The sequence below is a fragment of the Coffea arabica genome, chromosome 3c, assembly GCF_036785885.1.
Source record: "Coffea arabica cultivar ET-39 chromosome 3c, Coffea Arabica ET-39 HiFi, whole genome shotgun sequence".
Lineage (NCBI taxonomy): Eukaryota > Viridiplantae > Streptophyta > Magnoliopsida > Gentianales > Rubiaceae > Coffea > Coffea arabica.
In genome coordinates, this window is record NC_092314.1 from 1,777,984 (window position 1) to 1,798,498 (window position 20,515).

Sequence of the window (20,515 nt, forward strand, 5' to 3'; positions counted from 1 at the left end):
ACAAGAGCAGGTTTTTAAAAGAGGAGGGGAGGGCGGTTTCGATCCAATTTTCCTTCATTTCCTCCAATTCAAAATCCATTCCCCAGTCCCCATCTCTCTCTCTCTCCCTCACTCACTGAGTCACTCATCAAACACTTGAGCGATGGACCACTACGTCCCCAAGGACCAAGTCACCACCCTCCTCGATCACGGCCTCTTCACCTCTGCACAATTACTCGTGATTTCTCTGTCTCCGGAACCCATTTCGAAAATATCTTTAGGGTTTTTTCTCTTTGCTACTATTTGCCTGCACTTAATCAATCTTCATTTTCAGCTCAGAAGTTGTGATTTTAATTTTATGCTGACGTAGTAAAAATGTGATCTTTTTTCCTTTTTGTTAAATTGAATTAGGGTGGTTTCCTTGTTTCATCGTCTACTGGGAATTCTGAAGCCTCCCCACAATTGAAAGCAGAAAGTTTGGTTAGTATTTTGCATTCATTTACAGCCTTTTCTTTTCTAATTGTTCTGCTTCTTTCTTTTCTTCTTTTCCCCTCAATGCCACTTGGGATTCTATTTTTGCCGTAGGTGCTACTTGGTGATTCATTTTTTAAAGAGAAAGAGTACAGGAGAGCAATTGTAAGTTGAACTTCTGGGAGAGAATTTTAATCTTGCACTTACATAAAAATGTTTTTTTTTTTTTATAAGAGAAAGAAATGAAGGGTTGGGAAGGAAGAAGCGGCATGGTAATGGGTTGTTGAGTTTTGAAACCTATGAGCAACGAAGACCCTTGACTGGGCTGTGCTCTGTTCTCAAATACTTATATAAGTATCTATGTTTGTTCTAGTTATTGTGAAAATTAACATGGTGCTAATCTAGAGATGGCTATTTTGATTTAATTTATGTAGCACACTTATAAACAAGCATTGCTTCACCTGAAAACAATTCTGAAACCAACCGCAACAACGAGTAGGAGTTCACTTTCTGCTTCAAATAGGTCCTCTTCTCCGAGTTCTTTTAACAACTCAGCCATTAACGAAAATGAGGTATCTTGAAGGATTACTTGCGTTTGGAATTAATTGTGTTATATGGTTATACATATTTTTTTAAAAAAAAAAATTTGTTTTCTTCAACATTTGAACAGGTCAAGTTCAGAATTGCTTCGTCATATTGTGCCCTGAATGAGAACAGGGCTGCTCTGATTGAGGTTTATACATAATACTTTTCTTTGTTATCATGTCTATCAGTTTCATTACAGTCCATTACAATTTCGTTGAGATTCTACTTAGTCTGTGTGTGTTTATGTATTGAGTTCAGCCGCTGCAGAAACTTTCATTTTTATCTCTATAGTCAAAAGTTTTATCTTTGTAAAGAAGTTTTTGCTGCTTACTAATTTTACAGATGGAGGGAATTCCAAGTAAAGCAAAAACTTTGCAGATGAGTCTGATGATGGGAAAACTTTATCGATATACTAGGCACACTCGTGCAGCAGCTGCCTGTTATAAAGAGTGTTTAAGGTCTTTGCTGTTTAATAGTTTTTCTTCCCATTTAGTCACAACATTTTTTTGTCCATCAGCATTTTGATTTTTTAAATTTATTCCTTTTACAATTTTTCATTCTGACATCTTAATTGTCTTTGCTCTGAAATTAGTAAGGTGGAAGTTTCAATTTTTTCCCTCCCTCTTCTGTGCTTGTTTGACGTATCATTTTTTTTTAACTGTTTGCTACAGAGGAAAAGTAGTGATGACTACGTTGACATGAGAGAGATGACAATTATATTGCACAAATTGTAGATTTGTACCTCTTTTGTTTCACACATAGAACATATCTTGCTGAGATGAATGCTTGTGGGAATAATCACTCATGCATGAGATTCTCTTTCCATGTCTTGCAGTATGATGATTGTTACCATACAAACTTCTGTTGTCATTAATCTTACTGTAGCATCTTGCAGGCAATGCCCTTATATCATTGAAGCTATTATAGCTTTGGCTGAATTGGGTCTTCCAGCAAAAGATATTATTTCATTGTTTCCTCAGGTTTGTTCTAATATAGTATCGCGCTCTGTTATCTGAGGCTCCATCCCAAATTACAAATGTAGAAATATGTTCGTTTTTCTAGAGCATGTAATTGAATTTTATCTTGACCATTCCAATGACAGCCTATACCCTGTCCGACAATGTGTGTACTGTATCTGGGCCAAAATGTGTCAACTATTTGCACGAACATTCGGAACTGACTTTGTGCAAATCTGAATTTACTGTCTTTTTTTCATGAAGTGCTAATTTTAGCATTAGTTGTGTGTACTTGTTTTTAATCTGAAAATGCATTGCTAATGTGTTTGAGGAGTGGTTAATATCTAAATTTCTTTTTAAGGCCATGCCATGGAAACTTGCTTCTCATATGATGCCTTTAAACAAAGGAATGCCGGATTCATACCTACTTGCCTTGGTGTATTACCAGTTATTTTCGACCTTCCAATGTGACTTGGATCCCTGCCATTTGATGATCTGCACTTCATAAACCACTAGTAATTTGGGATGTAGATGTCCAGATTTTTATTGCAATTTGCTGGTTACTCAGGAAACATATGACAGATGGATATGTGTTCTGAAACTGTAATGGATATGTGTTCTGAAACTGTATTTAAAATTTGGAATTAGCTTCTACGTAAATGCAGAAATGCGCAATAGAGCTTGTTTCTGCTTCATCTCCTTCCTAAATTTTCGGGCCTTGTGTTCCTATACCTTGCTTTGTATAAATCATTTCTCAAGTTATGAGATGATGATACTCATTTTCAGTTAGTTGGAAATGAGGGCAAATCTTGTTTTTAGTAGATAACGTCATAATGAATAACTAGTCACACCATTTCTACATGCCATCTTTTTGAACTCATTTGTTGCATGCCCCATTGTTATTTCCTAGTTGATGGTGCTATTAGTTCTAATTCTTACTCAATAACCATATCCAAATTGAGTTGAACCTGCATTATTTTAACATCAAATTCCAATATTCTTCCTGTCATCTTATAATTTCTTATTTATATACATAGACGCCAAGTAGAAGTGCAAGAGCTCCTTTTGATCATCTTGAGTCAAGTCGGTGGTTGCAGCATTATGTTGAAGCCCAATGTTGCATTGCCTCAAATGATTATAAAGGTTGATCGCTTTTTATTGCTTAATGTTGGGACATGCTTTTCCCTTCTTGACATCTTGAAGACTAGTTGTCAATGTCACAAACCAAATAAATTATTCGTTGATAAAAATTAAGTGATGGGGACTAATTATAGGAGTTTATGCGGATAAATGCATCTCTTTGCTGGGACAGGGGAGTCTTTCTACTGGTATTGGTTTTTTAGATGCTTGGTGACTCTTTAGCCCATTAATTGTGGTGCAACTTTGGTTTTTCCAGAGTAGCTTCTTGTAGAGGTAATGGACATTCTGCGATATTAGTTTATAGGTTGTTAAATTTAGCATCAACTTTGATCATTTAAAAACTATGTTTAAGGGGTGTTCACTGCGTGTAAGTGAATGTGTTTGTTGGAAAGCTTTAGTCATTGGGCATAACCGTATGTTGTCATAAATTAGAAGCGCATGCTTATGCTTAGTCCATCCATTATTACACCCTGGTTTGATGAGACTAAAAGCCTCATGATTTCAATGTGAATGCTCTACTTTTGTACATCCTGGTTAATACCTTGAACTTACTTTTCAGGTGGTTTAGAGCTCTTTTCAGAACTCCTGCAACGATTTCCAAACAACATACACATATTGCTGGAAATGGCTAAGGTAATCAACAATTTAGACATTAGAATTACATAAAGAATAATTCGCATCTTCATTTAGAGAGTGATGTCAAGCAAAACCACTCATTTACTTGTATGAAATAGTTGAGATTTCCAAATGTGTGTGTTTTGCTCATAGACAAATGCTTTTTTGAGAAGGTAGAAGCCATTATTGGGAAAATTGATGAAGCCATTATGAACTTTGAGAAGGTAAGTAAAGATGCCACTGGTGCTAATATAATTAGGTCATTTTTGAGAACACAATTTTCAAGTTATATGATTTTTACAGGTCCGATCCATCGATCCATATGTTGTTGCATATATGGATGAGTATGCCTTGCTTTTAAAGACTAAGTCTGATCAATCGAAGTTAAACAAGCTGGTGCATGATCTGTTGAATATTGATCCCACAAGGCCTGAAGTTTTTGTTGCGTTGTCTGTCTTATGGGAAAGGAAGGATGATAGAGGAGCTCTCTCTTATGCTGAAAAGGTCAAGTTTCTTTCATTTTTCTCCACCCAATAATTCCTTTATACTTTTCCATATAGTGTATGCTGAAGCAGTCCCATTTTATGCAACCAGAGCATTCGAATTGATGAGAGGCATGTACCAGGTTATATAGTGAAGGTAGTGATGCATCTTCCTTACATTGAAACTTTTATTAAAGAACCAGCACTTTTAAAAGCTTTGATGCGTTCTCATCCTCAGTAACTCTTTTGCCATCAAGTTTATTGGTGAATAGATATGAACTGATCATATTGTCCCTAATATATAGGGAAACTTATTGTTGTCAATGAATCGGCCAGATGCAGCTGCTATTGCCTTCAGGGGAGCTCAGGATTTAAGAGCTGATCTTCGTTCCTATCAAGGTCTCTTAATCATGTTGTGAGTTGTCAATTAGCATGCACTTTATATTTACTGATAGCCATGCTTTTGATTTTGACATTAGATGAGAAACATTAGATTTGACATTAGATTTGAAATTCAATTTCAGGATTAGTTCGTTCATATTTGGCACTTTCGAAGATTAAAGAGGCTTTGCATGCTGCAAGGGAAGCAATGAAAGCCATGCCCCAATCCGCAAAAGCCCTAAAGTTAGTTGGTGATGTGCATGCTAGTAGTACTACTGGAAGAGAAAAAGTGAGCTTCTTCAACATTTGCTGCTTTTCATTGCAAGATTGGCAATAATTGGCTTACACGTTCTCTTTTCTCCTTTTTGACAGGCAAAGAAGTTCTATGAATCAGCTCTCAGGCTGGAACCGGGTTACCTTGGAGCTGCCTTAGCTTTGGCTGAGCTGCATGTCATGGAAGGCCGAAATGGAGATGCTGTATCTCTCCTCGAGCGATATCTTAAAGATTGGGCGGATGACTCTTTGCATGTTAAGCTGGCTCAAGTGTTTGCAGCCACAAACATGCTGCAAGATGCTCTGTTGCATTATCAAGCAGCATTGAGGTTAGCTTTCGGTTTAAATTTTGTCTCTCTATCTAGGAGGCTAAGGGAGGACAAGCGAACATAGTTTTATGCATTGTGATGGAGAAAGGAAAAACTCAGTCTTAATAATGGAAGTTTTTTATGTGTGGTAGGATCAATCCTCAAAATGAAGCTGCAAAGAAAGGATTGGAGCGTTTGGAGAAACAAATGAAGGTTCGTTTTCATTCTCCTGTTCTGTCGATTAACCTGACCTCTTCATATCTGTGCATATGCATGACAAGCTTGATAGCTGCCAAATTCCAGCAGTATTTCTCTGACACTCAGGTGTTTCCACTCCAAATCCTTTGTGCCTATTCTAATGATTATAGAACAGAAATGTATGGATTAAGGATTATTTTGACCCAAAATCCGCGACTAGATTATGCATCTTTCTTTATGGTGGCTATTCTGCAATGTCCACCTTTTCATATAGCAAGTTATAAGTTGTTTGGCAAGATTACCACTTCAGAGCAAATTAGAGAGAATGAGCTATTTTCTGTATCTTTTGTCTACTTGACTGCCATTATATGCAGGGAGTGGATCCTGATGCCCCTGAAGAAGATGAGGAAAATGATGTAGAGGATGTTGATGGGGATGTGGAGGAGAATGAGCTTCTATGATGGGTGTCTAAAGGTTGTCCAGTTTGTCTAACCTTGGTGGGCATCTTATGACGAGCATGATTGTGGCCTATGTGCATGCAGTGACGTTGCTTAATGGAATTTGTGGTGGTAAAGAGTGAAGAAGCAGAAATCTTGTCTAGCAACACAGGTTGCCTGCCTGCCTCGGAGTAGCTTCTATATTATTCAACAAGCCCAATGCTGCAATTGTAACAGATATTAGGGTATATCTATATAATACTGAAGTTATCTTACATTTCAATCGGAACGGCAACGGGCCAAGCACCCATGGAATTTGCTTACCGGATGTAGAGGTTTGCTTACCAAACCTGATAGCCATCACCATTCTAGGCAAAACTTGTATAGGTGCTGCAGCTACAATTCATGAAGGGAAAGAGAACTGAATTGATGTCGCATTATTCTCTAGATGGTTTTTGGGGATGTTTTGACAGAATGACTGTGACCGAATATTTTAATGCATTCTCGGTTTTTCAAAGGTTGAACAATTTCTGTCATCTTAGTACTGTCGAGTCATTTCTGCTGCTTATCTGTGTTTAGCCAGATTATTGCAGTTCCAAGAATCCATTGCTCCGATGCTCAGTTGAGGAGACATTTTGTAGAAGACCTAAGTATTTGCATCATCTCCTTTAGTGATGGCCAAGCCCTTTCTACACGTTTAATCATTTCATTATTTAAGGAATCATTTGGGTTTATGAATCACTAATATGTCTGGAAAGCATTTGGGTTTATGAATGCAAGTCTCAATGAGGCTCGAGAACAATAGGTTCACATAGCAAATGTGACAATATGAGAACGATTAATAGACTAAATACTAGGTAAAGACAGCGTCTTTCTGACTCACCTTTTTGTTTTTTTCTTCTCGCTTCATTCTTCAGTGAAGTTCAGGGAGAGACTTAAAAGAGTAAATCCAGGTACTTGCAAGCTACAATCAAACGTAACCTGCCGCAATCTATCTATGATATGTGGTGTGATAACATTTGATTCTGCAAAAGGCAGCTTCGGTAAGCTTTTTGCAGCTAGTACTACTTGCTGAACTTTTATGCTAGTTAATCGGCTCGAGTTGCGAGTCTGGTTTATCCTGATTATCATTACAATCCTTTTGCCCACAGTTACCATACAGCAGATAGCCACGAATAGGTAAGAACAGCGATTGTGTTTTGGTAGGCAAGGTAATTACATTCTGGAAAGTTGATAAACTATGTACACCAACAATACTACAGCAAATGTACATATAATAGACCGAGCCCCTATGTACTAAACATGAAAAGGTTTTCTGGGAGTTGGTGCTCGATTCTCCAGTGACTGTAATCTCTGTTTTAAGTGAAAAACTTCTACCTGCAAGAAAAATATACAGAGACAGAATAGACAACCAGAGCCTAAGTGAACATCGAAGCACTGTCACTAGAGTGAAAATGTAAACTGAAGCTCATGAAAATTACTAAGACACCCAAAGTGTTCAAGCGTTCCATCCCTATTCAGTTTTTATGGTTGGGAAACTCAAACAGTAATTAACAATTCGGAAGGTAACTTCAATGAAGGCTGTACCTGTAACTGGAATGCTCTTGCTCTTTCTCCAGCAAGGACACCTCTAGTTGAATGTAGTTCCTGTCGGATACATGGAAAAGGATGTCACATTCTAAAAGGAGAAGTCCCGACTTGGATGATTAGAATGTACAATAGCATTTGTGCCAAATCATACTACTTTGTCACTGCCCACAAACAACAGTTCAGGTGCTATGCCCGCTCCCCCCCCCCCCAAAAAAAACAAAAAAAAACCCACACCAACAAAATAATAATAATAATAGTAATAATAATAATAAATAAATAAACCACTCACCTTTTGGGTATCATCCAAGACTGCCTTAAGGAAAGCCACATCATGCTCAAGCCTGACATTGTCTGAATGGACAATATTGGATAGGCTATTGGCCTCTTCCTGTGCCAATTCCACACCAGCTAACTTCTCTTTAAGCAACTCCATCTCCTTCATGGCATCGGCTAATTTTTTTTCCATTTCCTGTCTACTTTTTACAGCAGTGGATAAGTTCTTCTCTGCTGATTCACGACTGGAGATTGCAGCAGCCAACTGCCCTTCTAGAATTCCATTCTTTCTTATAAGGGCACCCAATTTTAATTCATACGATTGATGGAATTGATGGACATTGGAAGGCACTGATACCCCTGCTTTGCCATCACTTTCTTGAAACAGAAGGTCATCGCTATCAAGTGAAAAGCTTCCACTTCCTTGTCTCCTGTGAGTTTCCAGGTTTCCAGATTCCGATGCAGATGATATTTCTTTAGCATTATAATTATCTACATTTGTGTATGCCTGAGATCCAGTATCATGAATTCTAGGTTTCTGCTCGACACCCTGAAATCAACAGCATATGTGATTTTAGAAGAAAATCCAGGATACATAAATATATCCTTCTGTTGAGCATTGTGTAACAAGTTTCTTAATTCAACGGAAAATTGAAGTCACCTCTAATAAGAAAAGGACAAACATAATATAAAGAAAAGCAGCAAAGAATACATGTGGGTTTGAAAATTGGGATGTATCCACACTTGCATATGAGGGGTTAAACAACCACTGAGTATCTAATTTCAGGACAGATCAAAAGCTCAGCTGATGAAATAAGAAGCCATACAAATGGGAGATATATGCCCACAGGTTATGCTGTCAACAACAAAAGTCTTTCATGAAAGACAAAAATAGAAAACAGAGTAACAGATGGAGACATTTGTAGAAAACCTTTGAAAAATTTGGCACATTGTTGGTGGGGTCTTCCTTGTCATGGAATTGCTTTCGAAGCGACACATTGCCAGCACTAGAATTTGGATCAATGAGTAAGGACTCTGACAACGATCTTCGACCAGAACCATGCTCAACTGCAGATGCAATATTTTGTCGTGCAACAGATTCCACAGTCCCATTAAGAACAGTGCTACTTGGTTGGGCAGCCAAGCCAGTAGACTTTAACAGGTTCTCAGATATCATGTTTCCTGCACCCTTACTTAAAGTTGATCTCCTACCAAGTGATGATTCACTCTTTTCCATAATCAGCACTTCAACCTGTTAATGTATCATTTAAAAACCAATTATGACTGTTTTCATTACCAATATATCATCCAAAACTAAAACTCCAAGGCTTTTCCTCACCTGATCTGATGCATCCTTCTTGGAACCACCAAATGCAACAAGAAAGTCTCTTTCCTTGTGCTGCACAAGCACGAGGCTGAATCCCTGTATTTGATTAGGTATAATGTTATATATTATCACTTCCCTCTCCTAAGGAACCATATGGACTCCCCATAGACCTTAATATTACTATGCCTTTTGTCATTATTATGCTTAATAATCATAAAGATCAAGTTAGACTTTACGGTTTTTGATTAGATAATTGTGATTTGACTAGATTGAGAAGTTAACATTTTTCATACACTCTGTGGATCTCAAAATGTGATTCATAAGCTCAGCAACCAAATCACAAGAACTATTCCGATGTAATGTCCAACACAATCAAATATAATCTTTAGAGCATAAGTCAAAAACACTAAACCTAAAAATCCCAGAGATATTATTTTGACAAGAAATCTGACCTTATTTGTAGTAATAGAAGATGGAGGAGATGCAACTGCCACAGACCATTCAAGCTTTAGAATGTCAAGTATCACAGTTTCTGCATGCCCTAAAAATGATAAAAGGCAAGGGGAACAAGACTTCAGGAATATTAAGATTTTGTAGCCCACCAAATAAATCACCTTAGGCATGATTCAAGACCATACATATGCATAATCAACAACTGAAAATCTCAAATTTAGAAGTATTTTGTTTACTTCGGAAACTTAACTTTCAGAGTTGGTGAATCCCAAGAGATGAAAAACAGATGAACATAAACCAGCTTTTCAGTAAGCTCATAAAGTTCTCCTTGTTAAGATTCAAAGTTCTATTCATGGCATGATTTAGATAATGTCAAATCATTGGAAATTATTGGACACAATAGACAAATAAATGTCTTTAAAATAACAGGTAAACCATGATTTATCTGAGACATTTCCTTCTGTAAATAATGAGCAGAATTCTTGACAAAGGAGTAGCATCAGTCTGAAGAACTGGAGGGACCTCTATGTCTAAGTGAGGAGCCAGAGCATGAAAATGAGAGGGATGAAGCCTCCCCTAGTATGTTTGAATCTCCCCAGACACCTCAAGCCACACATACCATACACATACACAGGCTCGGGGAAGGATCATGAGGTCAGACAGAGTAAAAATTACTGTTCAAGAATGAAAAGCCTGACATAGAAACTAGAAAGATGCATATGTTAGGTCCTTCAAACATTTTTATACGTCACACAAATAGTGACAAAAACTTGCAGTAAGTTGCTAACATACTTTTCTTCTTGCTTCCACCACCAGCAATGTACCATTTACTTCCACAAAGTACTCCGCAACAGCCAGCTCTAGGTGATGGGTGAAAACCTCTTATCTTGATTCTCATCCATATCATCTGAGGATAGAGTCCCAATAACTTGTATTAGAATAAAGTAGCATCAGGCCATTTGCACATTTTTTTGAGGACATGCTCTACTCAGATTGAATTTAGTAGGGAAAATCATTGGAAAGACAAACCGTCTCAAAGTCCAGAGAGTACAGGTCATTTAATGTCTTAGATTTTGATGCTCCACCAAAAACCAGAAGCAATCTGTCATCATAGAGGGTGGCCACATGGTTTGATCTAGGTGATGGTCCTGGTCCTCTGAATGCATACAGAAGCAATATGCATTCTAAGCATCTTTTTTTTTTAATGAAAAAAATGATAAAAACATAAAAAGAAACAAAATGACAATAGGTAGGCTACTCACGTGCAATGAAGTGGGAGCCAATGAAAAGATTTCAAATCAAACATGTGGAGATCATTTAACTTCCTCCTTTTAGCGTCTTCACCACCAAACAAAATCAGAACAGAGCTTGCTCTGACCACAGTATGACCACTTCGAGCAACCTGTTAATCATGTAACACAAGTCAGTATTCCTCATCTGGGTGCTTCATTAGAAAATGGGCACAGTAATGACATGCAGCTATAACAAGCAAACATAAACCTGCAACCTACCCCAAAAAATATATATATATCTAGCTGCATATTTGGCTAATGACAACATCCATAAAATTGCCAGACCAGAAGAGATGCATAGCCCAGCTGGAATTTGTATGCAAAGTGTATGCAGAAGAACAATAACAGAATGAAAATATGCCCAAATTTGTCAATAAGATGGAGATATTACTGGAATATCTCCCTTTGCCTCAACTGGTGCCCAGCACTCTGTTTCTGTGTCAAATGCCCAAACTACAAAAGCCAAAATTCATAAATTTGCATTAGGTCAGATAAGGAAGGTAAAGCCAAAGATATAGAACAACTACTGATAAGTAGAACAGAAACCTGAAACTTTGTCACTAGCAGGGTCAGTTCTGCCTCCGACTAGAAGTACCTTTTTTCCCCAAGAAACCTAGGGATTAGGGTGAAAAAAGAAAAAATTTAAGCTGACCTTGAATCATTAGAGTTCTGAAGCACATACAAAGTATTACAAGTACAACTAGTTCTTCCTTGGATGAAAATTTCATCAAGACATAAGAAAATTAATATCGTGGAACAACAACATGACAAAGCACGTGAATTTTTAACCAAAAAGAATTATCCCAGAACATAAACATGTGGTATACACCATACAGAACTCAGTTATATTTTTTTGGACAGTCTTCTTTGTCAATAGCCTGCCCAACGACAATTCTAAGACTTCAGTTAATTATGCTTCATAATCAAGATAAATTAGCTTCAGACGATTAAGCGAAAAACCCAAGATCTGCTTCATTCAGCCAGGAACTTTGATTACATCAAGGACACTTGGACTTAACCTCCTTTCCACTACCAAATTCTATCCAAGCTTTATATCCTTTTCATGAGTAACAAAGAAATGTAACCATTAAAATGTTACTCATGGTTGAGCTATGTACATGTGATGCATACGATCAATCTACCCCACCCAAGTACAAATAGTTTCCAAAATCTTCACAAAAATGTGCATGGTTGCATGTTTGAAATATATACTCTACAGAACTTTTACAAAACTTAGCATAAAGCAAGTGAAGTAGCATAATTCAACTAAAAAAGGCAACAGATTTCAGTAGAGTGAAGCAGTGGAAGATAGGAAAATCACTATAATCTTGCCAAACTGTGTAATAATACCAGACAATGACCCTTGCATGCTGGAATTTTGAGTGGGAGACTGTTAGGCGAAAGGTAGAGTTTTGATGAAGCTGTAGACCAGGAAAATCTATCAAAATGTAGCACCTGTGAAGATAAATCAAAGGCATTACAACCCCTGACACAAATTATTTTACAGAAATATGTACAGTAACAAAAGCGAGAACTTCTCTTTGAACAAGTCACCAATCTACACCACAAGATGGCCTATTTACACCCCAGCAGATGATAGATTTTCATTGCAACTTTCCTATGTATTCATATCAACGTGAAAATCAAATTTTTAGTACTCTACCATTGCCTGGCTTAAGTGCTCTATGCCTTTGGTTTACATTAATCAAGATGGCCTATTTACACCCCAGCAGATGATAGATTTTCATTGCAACTTTCCTATGTATTCATATCAACGTGAAAATCAAATTTTTAGTACTCTACCATTGCCTGGCTTAAGTGCTCTATGCCTTTGGTTTACATTAATATTCATCAATAACAATTATATTTTCATGAGGTACGACCAGTTATACTAAAACTGAAAGAACCGAGAAAGAAATAGGAGTACACCTGCACGTCATCCAATAATTTATTTCCTGATTCACCACCAACTACCACCATCTTGTTCCCAACCACAGCCGCTGCATGCTGCATAAAGAAGATAATATTTTCAGCTTCATTGCAAAGGAACATGATGATTTGTTTGAATAAAACAAAATGTGCACTGAATAGTGATCAAAATGCAGAATCTTTTACGCTGGAGCGAGGTGCCGGCTTGTCTCCAGTAACTGAAAGCACCATCCAATTCTCTGAGCTTCCTGATGTACAGTTGTTAAATTCTGGTGCACCAGATGAAGTTTGACAATTTGACTCATGAGAAGCATTAAGTGCAGGTGCAAGCCCTTGGCCCTGTCAGAATTAAGAGCTTAGTGCAACTTAATGCATACTTGCCTTATCTTCTCAAGTATACACCGCATATCAAAATTCTTACGCTGTAACTGCTGACACGTTTCGGGTGTCTGATGGGACTTCTAGTTCCCTGAGCTGAGTCTGAAAGTTGAACTTTCAATCTGCAGAAGGGAGTTCATTGTATGAGAATGAATGGACAGAAAAATTAATTCTCCACTAAGCATGTAATTGCCCAAACTGATTAGTTGTTGATGATGCTTATGGTACTCCTCAAACAGAGAAATTACTGACTTCGAAAAACAGAGTGCAACCAACTGCAGGGTCGAAATAAATTCTCCTGTTGCAATTATAGTGAAAAACACAAAAAAGATTTACTGTACATTACTGAAGGCAACTATTAAATCCCTCATGTCTAACTGACCAAGGAGCTAATCAAATGTACCAAACAGAATGCTCCAGCCTCCTGATTTGCTCTACATAGACTATGTAACCTTTGTTTACCTCCAAGCTGGCAACCCATTTTTTCTTATTAGAAAAAGCCATTATATTTTATCCGTCTACTACATATTTTCTCTTCTCCTTCTAATAGTGTTAAAGTTAGTGCTATTCATCGTGTGTTGTGCGCAATACCAAACAAGAAAAGAAAAGAGGAAATACAATAAGAGCCTTGTTATAGCAGCAATAATTGGCATTGCACCAAATCCATCACAACATTTATCACCAGCTGAACTGGCAATGTATCAACAACAAAATTCTTAAGAAACCAGTCAAATGTAAACATCAACCACTTAGAAGGCTCTAAATAATCACATGAAAATTAAGTTTCAGTCAAATTTCAGGCATTTAAAGAATTAAAACTATGGTCCCGAAGTAGCAAATTCAATACAAACCCTACATTGTCCTACTTTAAGAATCTGGCTTTCTTCACTAGCTAATGCCTATTTGAAATGTTAATCTTGATAACTCAAGTACCTTCTTTAATTCGAATAATCACAAATGTAGCAGTCTTGACAACTTAGTAAATTAAAACAAGGCACTTTTGCAATTAGATAACAGCACAAAGCCCACCGTTCCCGTACTTCAACAGCCAACCGACTTCACACCTAGAACTAATTCTTCCACTACAACTAAAGAATTCCTAAAATACATTATCCTCCAACAACTAATTTAAAATGGACATACATAATTTTTTTTTTCCAACTGCAATCATAAAAGCACATCCGTCCATGTGCTATACCATTAACATCACATAAATACCATCTTCTTTTAAATACATACGCAAATGTACCATATGTTTTCGTAAAGACCAATACAGGTAAGTTTATCTGAAAGTCAATGTGGACTAGTTGTTCCTCATCTTAAAGTAAAATTTAGAAGTAACTGTCCGATCTTCACAATCTTCTTTCCTACGTAGAAGGAGAAAAACAGAAGCAGAAACACTCTAGAGTACCTTCCAAGCTTCATTCTTCTCCTTGAAAATCCAAACATTTTGCTATCACCTTAAATTTCTCCACAAATACAAACTTCAAATTTACCTAACCAAAAAAAAGAAAAAGAAAGAAAACATTAAAACTCCACAAGAATCATCAAACCATCTCCATTTCCATAAAAGAGCAAAACCCACTAGTAAATACACAAGTGCTTTAAAAAAAGCATTTAAGCATTACCTGTTAGCTGAAAGAACATTAAAGTTAGGGTTTTTAGCAAAAGGCAGATTGAAGGGAAAGAAGAAAACTATCCACATTGCCCGAAACTACACGCAATCAATCAATGCTGCTGCTGCCTCTTGATGCATTTCAAGATTAGCTTTTTGGAAGTTTCTATGGATATATACTTACACTGAGGTAAATGGGGTCAATGTATAGAAGAGCATAGTAGTCCTAAATACAGACGGAGATAGAGAGAAATTATGAAAGTGTTAATGAAGTTTATTGACAGTGACAACTGTGTGACTGTGTGCCGTGGGAATGGGACTGTGCAGAAAGTTACTGTGTGTGAAGTTTATAGATGCGCTAAGCATAGGACTTCAAACAGGAAGTGCGCACGTTAGCATTCTGTCCTTTTCGGATCGTAATCTTTTGTCTGCTCAATAGTAACCAATTGATTGGGACACAAAGAATTACCCACTAACAAAAATAGTTTCGATTGGAGTTTTTCTTTAGTTTTTTGTCATTTCTTTATTAAATCTAACCGCTTTTTCAAATTTATATGTTAGATTTGAAATTTTTATATAATTTCAACAGATTTCAACGTCAATTTTATTTTTGAATTAATTGGATAACAGGCCCAATATTATTTTGGTTAACACGCGCAAATCTTTGTCGACCTTGTGATTTATTTGAATTCCGAATCTATTGAAATTTTACTATTCTCTACATCTATTAATTTTTCAGATTATTATATTGATGATATGTTTGATGTATTTTCTATTATTAGTGCATTGCAGATTTTATAAAATAAAAATATATCCTTTATAAAAAAAAATTTTTTGAACTCAATTATATGTTTGTTAGAATCTCCCTCCGTCCCACTTTGATAGTCCTGTTTTTCTTTTTCGTCTGTCCCAAACTGTAGTCCACTTTCTAATTGAAAAATGTTGTAGTTATATTTTAATTTTACTAAAATATTTTTATTTAATGTAAGTTGTTGTTACTATAAACCTACCCCATTTAATAAAAGTTGATTCTTTTTTTATCATTAATTTAATTTTTATAAAATTGTACTCTATTTAATGTGAGGGTATTTTAGAAAAATAACAATTTAAATTTATTTTTTTAATAAAATTAATTACTTTTTTTAAAACTGTGTAAAAAAAGAAACAGCACCGTCAAAGTGGGACGGAGGGAGTATATAATTAGGTTCGCTTCTCGTCTTCTCCTGTGAGTTTTCTGAATTTATTGTGATTTAACCCGATTTGGATATTTCATGGATTCACGTGTCACATAAAGATGCTAAAATGCGCCGACGAAGTTCTGACCGTTTGTGAATGATCTGGGTGTGGTTGGCGGACTCGAGGTAGCAGAAAGGGTACATTTATTGTCTGCTACATTCAGATGGGCCCTGTTGGGCCCACATGTCTCTTGGGAATTGTGATTTGGTCTTTTGGCCGGATTCGAATCTCCCTTGTGTTACTTAGTCTACTCTTTTTAGTCTTTTACCAGAAACCACACGTGTTTCTGGTAAAACATAATTGGGCTACTCTTGTCCAGTTGATTAGTTTGGGTTGGGTTACTTGCAATACGTCTTGCATTTTGGGCTTCCAGCTTTGTAATCAGCGAAGCGGGTTTGCTTTTGCACTTGCGGAGGAGGGCCCAGTATTTGCTTGGACTTAAGGGTGAGAATTGGGACCTCGCCAAACTTTTTTCCTTCAAAATGGATAAAATACCGAAAATATTTGGATTAAATCTTGTGTACATAATCAATGTATGCACTATCACCATTAGATATGTGACATGTGTCAAGTTTGAATTTGAAATTCAAATTTTGTTATATGTCATTCACCCAAATATGACAGTGTATACACTGACATTGCATATAAGATTTCCTAAAAATATTTTGGACAAGTAGAACATCATATTAGCATTATTTCAGAGACTCAAGAATGGAGCAAAAATTAGGGAGATTTAATGATCTTTCAATCCATCGTCTGTGGTAGGGTTGTAATCGAACCAAGCTGCTCACAAACAACTCAATCAAAAACTTGACTCGGACTCGAGTTGACTGAGTTCGAGTGCTTCGATAAGTCGAGAAAGTCAAGTTCGAGTATTCAGAAGTAGTGCTCGAAAACTCGTCGAGCCTTATCGAGTTTTTTAATTTTAATTCTTTAATATATTATTATTATAAAATTACCCTTATGCCCAAAAGAGTGGTTGAATTTACAAAATATTTCAGGTCATATGAAAATTTTAAAAAGGCAATAATGTCTTTTTGCTCAAAAATTGTCAAAAAAATGAAATTTTCTAACTTGAACTCGATCAAGTTTGATAAGGCTCGCATTGACTCGAGTTCATGCGAGTCGAACTCGAGTTTTATGGGCAATGCATCGAGTTTGAGCTCAAGTTCCAATAATACTATTCGCTCTAACTCGAGTATCTTTCTTATATATCGAGTCGAGCTTGAATATGGTGATATTCGAGTTCGACTCGACTCGATTACACTCCTAGTCTGTGGCATCTACCTGTTATACGATTTCAACCAACCCACTTATTGAGTATAAAATTACTGTTTTATTTTCCATGTTATCATTTCTTTGACCGATATACAAAATTTTCTGCCCATTTTAACTTTTTGGTCTTATTTAAGATGAAATGGGAATCTATTCGTGATTTTTTAATTTAAATATTGAATAATGCGATAGAAATCTAATATTTGTTGAGGGCCAATTAATCAAATTGAATCAACCATTAACAAATAAACTCCAATATGGGTAGATTTGATTAGGGAGATGCAGAAATAGTACCCTTTTTGCTCCGCCTAACTTTATGCCCCTCTAAGGTTATTTTAGTAATAGGTTTTATAGGAAGTGGACAATACTATTTCGTTGTAATCCCATTTTAAGAATCATATTCCTACTGTCATTTTAATTGTTGGATTTTTTTGACGAGTGCCCATAGAGTATTCATTAACACACCTAATATTCATCTAATCTGCTATATATATATATATATATATATATATATACATATATATATATTAACAATTACTATCCTCTCTTATATTTCTATATTTTTCCTATTTAATCTTGTCTACTCTCGCTTGTATTTATTTACTTTACCTAATTAAACTTACATTTTCAAAAATATAACATTTGAATTATGTCTTGACGAGTGCCTTATGGACATCAGTTAAACAAACAATTAATTTTATAATTTTTATTTATTATAATATGTGATAAAACAAATAGTAGGAGTGGAAATAATAAAAAATGAAGTGTAAATAACATTGTTCTTTATTTTTTAAATTTATGGAAAATCGAGTTTAACCTTCAATGAAATCAGCCATTGACAATGACATAACAAAGTGTGGTGGATCCCTCTACCAATGGCATCTTTATTTTAATTTCTTATGCGAAGTCATAGAAGATTTGCAACCAAGCCACTTTGAAACACCTCTGTGGAATTAAATTGCAAGTTAATCCAAAACATTATTATTTCAAGTGCTATGTGTAGTTCACACTTTAGGGATTGAAGTTGGTACTGTTAATCAAGGTAAGTAATCGGGCAGTGGCACTTTTCGGCCGCAGAGGGAATTAATTAAAGGACTCTCTTGACTCATATCGCCTTCCATTCAATCATATACTGCCATTAGTTACTCAATACTTACTGGTTGACTGATACACATAATTAAGTCTTTTGTACTCTAAACAAGTCTTTTGTGATAAAGGCAATCTTTATCTACTGCTTTCGTTTTTTTGTTCATTTTCTTTTCTTCGTGTCAAATTGCGAAACCATTCTTTCCATGACTACCTATAGATTCTGATTACGAATCTAACAATATTTGGATGACTTAGAAGGAGAGATAAAGTATGATATATGCCATTGACCAGCTCCCTTGCGCCAATCTCCTGGCTTCTTTCTAACCTGAGCGTGTGACGAACTCTTATTCCAACTGGCATGGAGATGCTTGATGACAACTAAGTACGCAATTGCTTGAATGCTACTGATGTCCTGGTGTTTATCTTCTTAAGCATAAGCGACAGTGCCAGGAGCAAGCACAAAAATGGGGAATAATACAACTTTGTTACTGGTTTCCAAATGAAGCATATTGCAAGATTCTCATTTGTACGTACTCGTCAGAACCAACTAGCAGTATATAATAACAAGACGTCATCCCAATTTCCTGGCTAATCTTATCTTAAGATGAACCCATTTAACACGTGCCAAGGCTATGCAACCATTAGTACAGTGAGCATCCACTATATAAAAATCAGTGGGCAGAATCTTGTTTTCAATTTTGTCAAGACATGCACTTGTCGATGTATTTTGTTTATGATAAGATTAGATGACAATTCCATTTTGCCAATAAAGTTTTGCATTAGTATGTATGAGCTTAATTAATTAATTGAGAACTGAGCATTGACGGTGATCAGTTGCTAATTACTTTCATCGTTTCGGTTTTGCATGAAGGAAGAAAATCAGGAGTATCATGCATTAATATGGCTATTTATTAGAAGGGTTTAATGTGTTTCAGATGTAGCTTCTGAGCCGAGAATATTTTATTTGATCATCGTTTCGCTGCCTTGGGACTTTGATTGTCAACCAGCAGGCATAAATGCTTGTCCATTACCAACTCGCAGAACCTTTTACGTGACAATGAGCTCGATGGAGCGAAGAAGAGAACCAAACAAATAATTAATGGAGTTGTAGACGATACTATGTGCTTGCAGTGACAGCGATCGAGCTTAAAAAGATGATGGAGACTAACATTATCACATATGCAAACTCAAATCATTAGCCAAAAGCACATACTGTATTACAGTATAGGGTACATGGTGCATAATGAGTATGTATTGTTATTGATCATCAGTCTCAAAAAGCTCGAGTACACATTTATTTAAGTAAGAGTTTTAAGTTCCCACTCGAAAATCGCCTATTCAACCTATATATATATATATATATATATATATCACGTACGTCTAAACTGGATAATCCGACCTCTATTATGATTATCGATCGACCTTTTGCAACAAAAATGCATTATTCTTATATTAGTGCCGGACATATATATATATATGAAAACTATATATATTGTATTATGTACTTGGTAACACATCAAACCCATAAAGCTCCTGCCCTTTTGAGCATTGGCTTTAAGGATCTACTGAGATGAAGATTCATGACCTCGTTAGCTCCACCAACCAGCTCGCCACCGATGAACACAGCCGGCACGGTCGGGTTACACCCACTCCTCAAAAGGGCTTGCTCGATCTCTCGGCCTCTTGGGATTTCATCTAGCTCATAGACAGTAGGGTTGACTCCGAAGTCAACAAAGAGAGACCTAATGCTGTGGCACATTGCGCAAGTGGTCCTGCCGAAGATCACCAGCGGCTTCTCGGACACCATCTTGCCGATTCTGTCCATCGATACAATCAAACGATTATTAATTCGAAAGCTCGTGCTTGTATAATCAGTAATGTAGAGAGATCGAGAGCAGCGAGATGAGGTGATGCGGTATGAGTTTGTAAGATGACTTAATTAGGACCAGGTAGATGTTGGTGTGGGGGGAAGTTGAGAGTCCAGTGGGAGATTTATATAGAGTTTGGGAGGTGGCCATGGGGATGGAGGTGGAGGATTAATTAATTATGTGCTGTTTTCACGTGGAAAAAGAGATGAATATTTTCTTTTCTTGGAGGAATTAGAAGAGTCATTCATGATCAGATATTTGGGATTGGTTCCACATTTTAGCTACGATCATTTGTTGATGGCGATTGACGTGTGGAATGTGGCACTGCACAATAAAAGTTGTGCGATAACGAATCTCTGCATACG

General features: G+C 36.5%; 3 protein-coding genes across 8 annotated transcripts; 1 reads left to right on the top strand and 2 right to left on the bottom strand.

The window, feature by feature from the left end:
- Positions 1 to 38: 38 nt before the first annotated feature.
- Positions 39 to 6,342, top strand: LOC140037497 (anaphase-promoting complex subunit 7-like). 5 transcript variants are annotated; one of them, XM_072081710.1, is made up of 17 exons: positions 39 to 217; positions 391 to 459; positions 565 to 615; positions 885 to 1,022; positions 1,121 to 1,183; positions 1,378 to 1,493; positions 1,931 to 2,015; positions 3,029 to 3,134; positions 3,691 to 3,764; positions 3,920 to 3,970; positions 4,050 to 4,250; positions 4,341 to 4,385; positions 4,534 to 4,627; positions 4,753 to 4,898; positions 4,982 to 5,211; positions 5,343 to 5,403; positions 5,763 to 6,342. In XM_072081710.1, exons 1-17 carry the CDS (start codon positions 143 to 145, stop codon positions 5,847 to 5,849), a joined length of 1,692 nt encoding a protein of 563 aa, XP_071937811.1. In that variant the 5' UTR covers positions 39 to 142; the 3' UTR covers positions 5,850 to 6,342. The 5 variants fall into 5 exon arrangements, with proteins under 5 accessions (XP_071937811.1, XP_071937813.1, XP_071937812.1 ...); XM_072081712.1 differs by lacking the exon at positions 1,121 to 1,183; XM_072081711.1 differs by lacking the exon at positions 565 to 615.
- A 501-nt stretch (positions 6,343 to 6,843) lies between these two features.
- On the bottom strand, positions 6,844 to 15,003 carry LOC113738129 (uncharacterized). Of its 2 annotated transcripts, XM_027265318.2 has the most exons (17): positions 14,696 to 15,002; positions 14,479 to 14,563; positions 13,111 to 13,189; positions 12,876 to 13,028; positions 12,690 to 12,767; positions 12,111 to 12,215; positions 11,307 to 11,373; positions 11,152 to 11,213; positions 10,731 to 10,870; positions 10,498 to 10,624; positions 10,261 to 10,375; positions 9,468 to 9,556; positions 9,028 to 9,111; positions 8,620 to 8,940; positions 7,705 to 8,238; positions 7,413 to 7,472; positions 6,844 to 7,202 (listed from the first exon to the last, which is right to left on the bottom strand). In XM_027265318.2, the coding sequence occupies exons 2-17, from the start codon at positions 14,514 to 14,516 to the stop codon at positions 7,122 to 7,124; spliced, it is 2,133 nt and encodes a 710-aa protein (XP_027121119.2). In that variant the 5' UTR covers positions 14,517 to 14,563; positions 14,696 to 15,002; the 3' UTR covers positions 6,844 to 7,121. The 2 variants fall into 2 exon arrangements, with proteins under 2 accessions (XP_027121119.2, XP_071937810.1); XM_072081709.1 differs by lacking the exon at positions 14,479 to 14,563 and having other exon boundaries at positions 14,696 to 15,003.
- Positions 15,004 to 19,477: 4,474 nt separating this feature from the next.
- On the bottom strand, positions 19,478 to 20,253 carry LOC113733742 (monothiol glutaredoxin-S4-like). Its single transcript, XM_027259928.2, has one exon. It carries the CDS (start codon positions 20,105 to 20,107, stop codon positions 19,799 to 19,801), a length of 309 nt encoding a protein of 102 aa, XP_027115729.1. The 5' UTR covers positions 20,108 to 20,253; the 3' UTR covers positions 19,478 to 19,798.
- Positions 20,254 to 20,515: the final 262 nt, after the last annotated feature.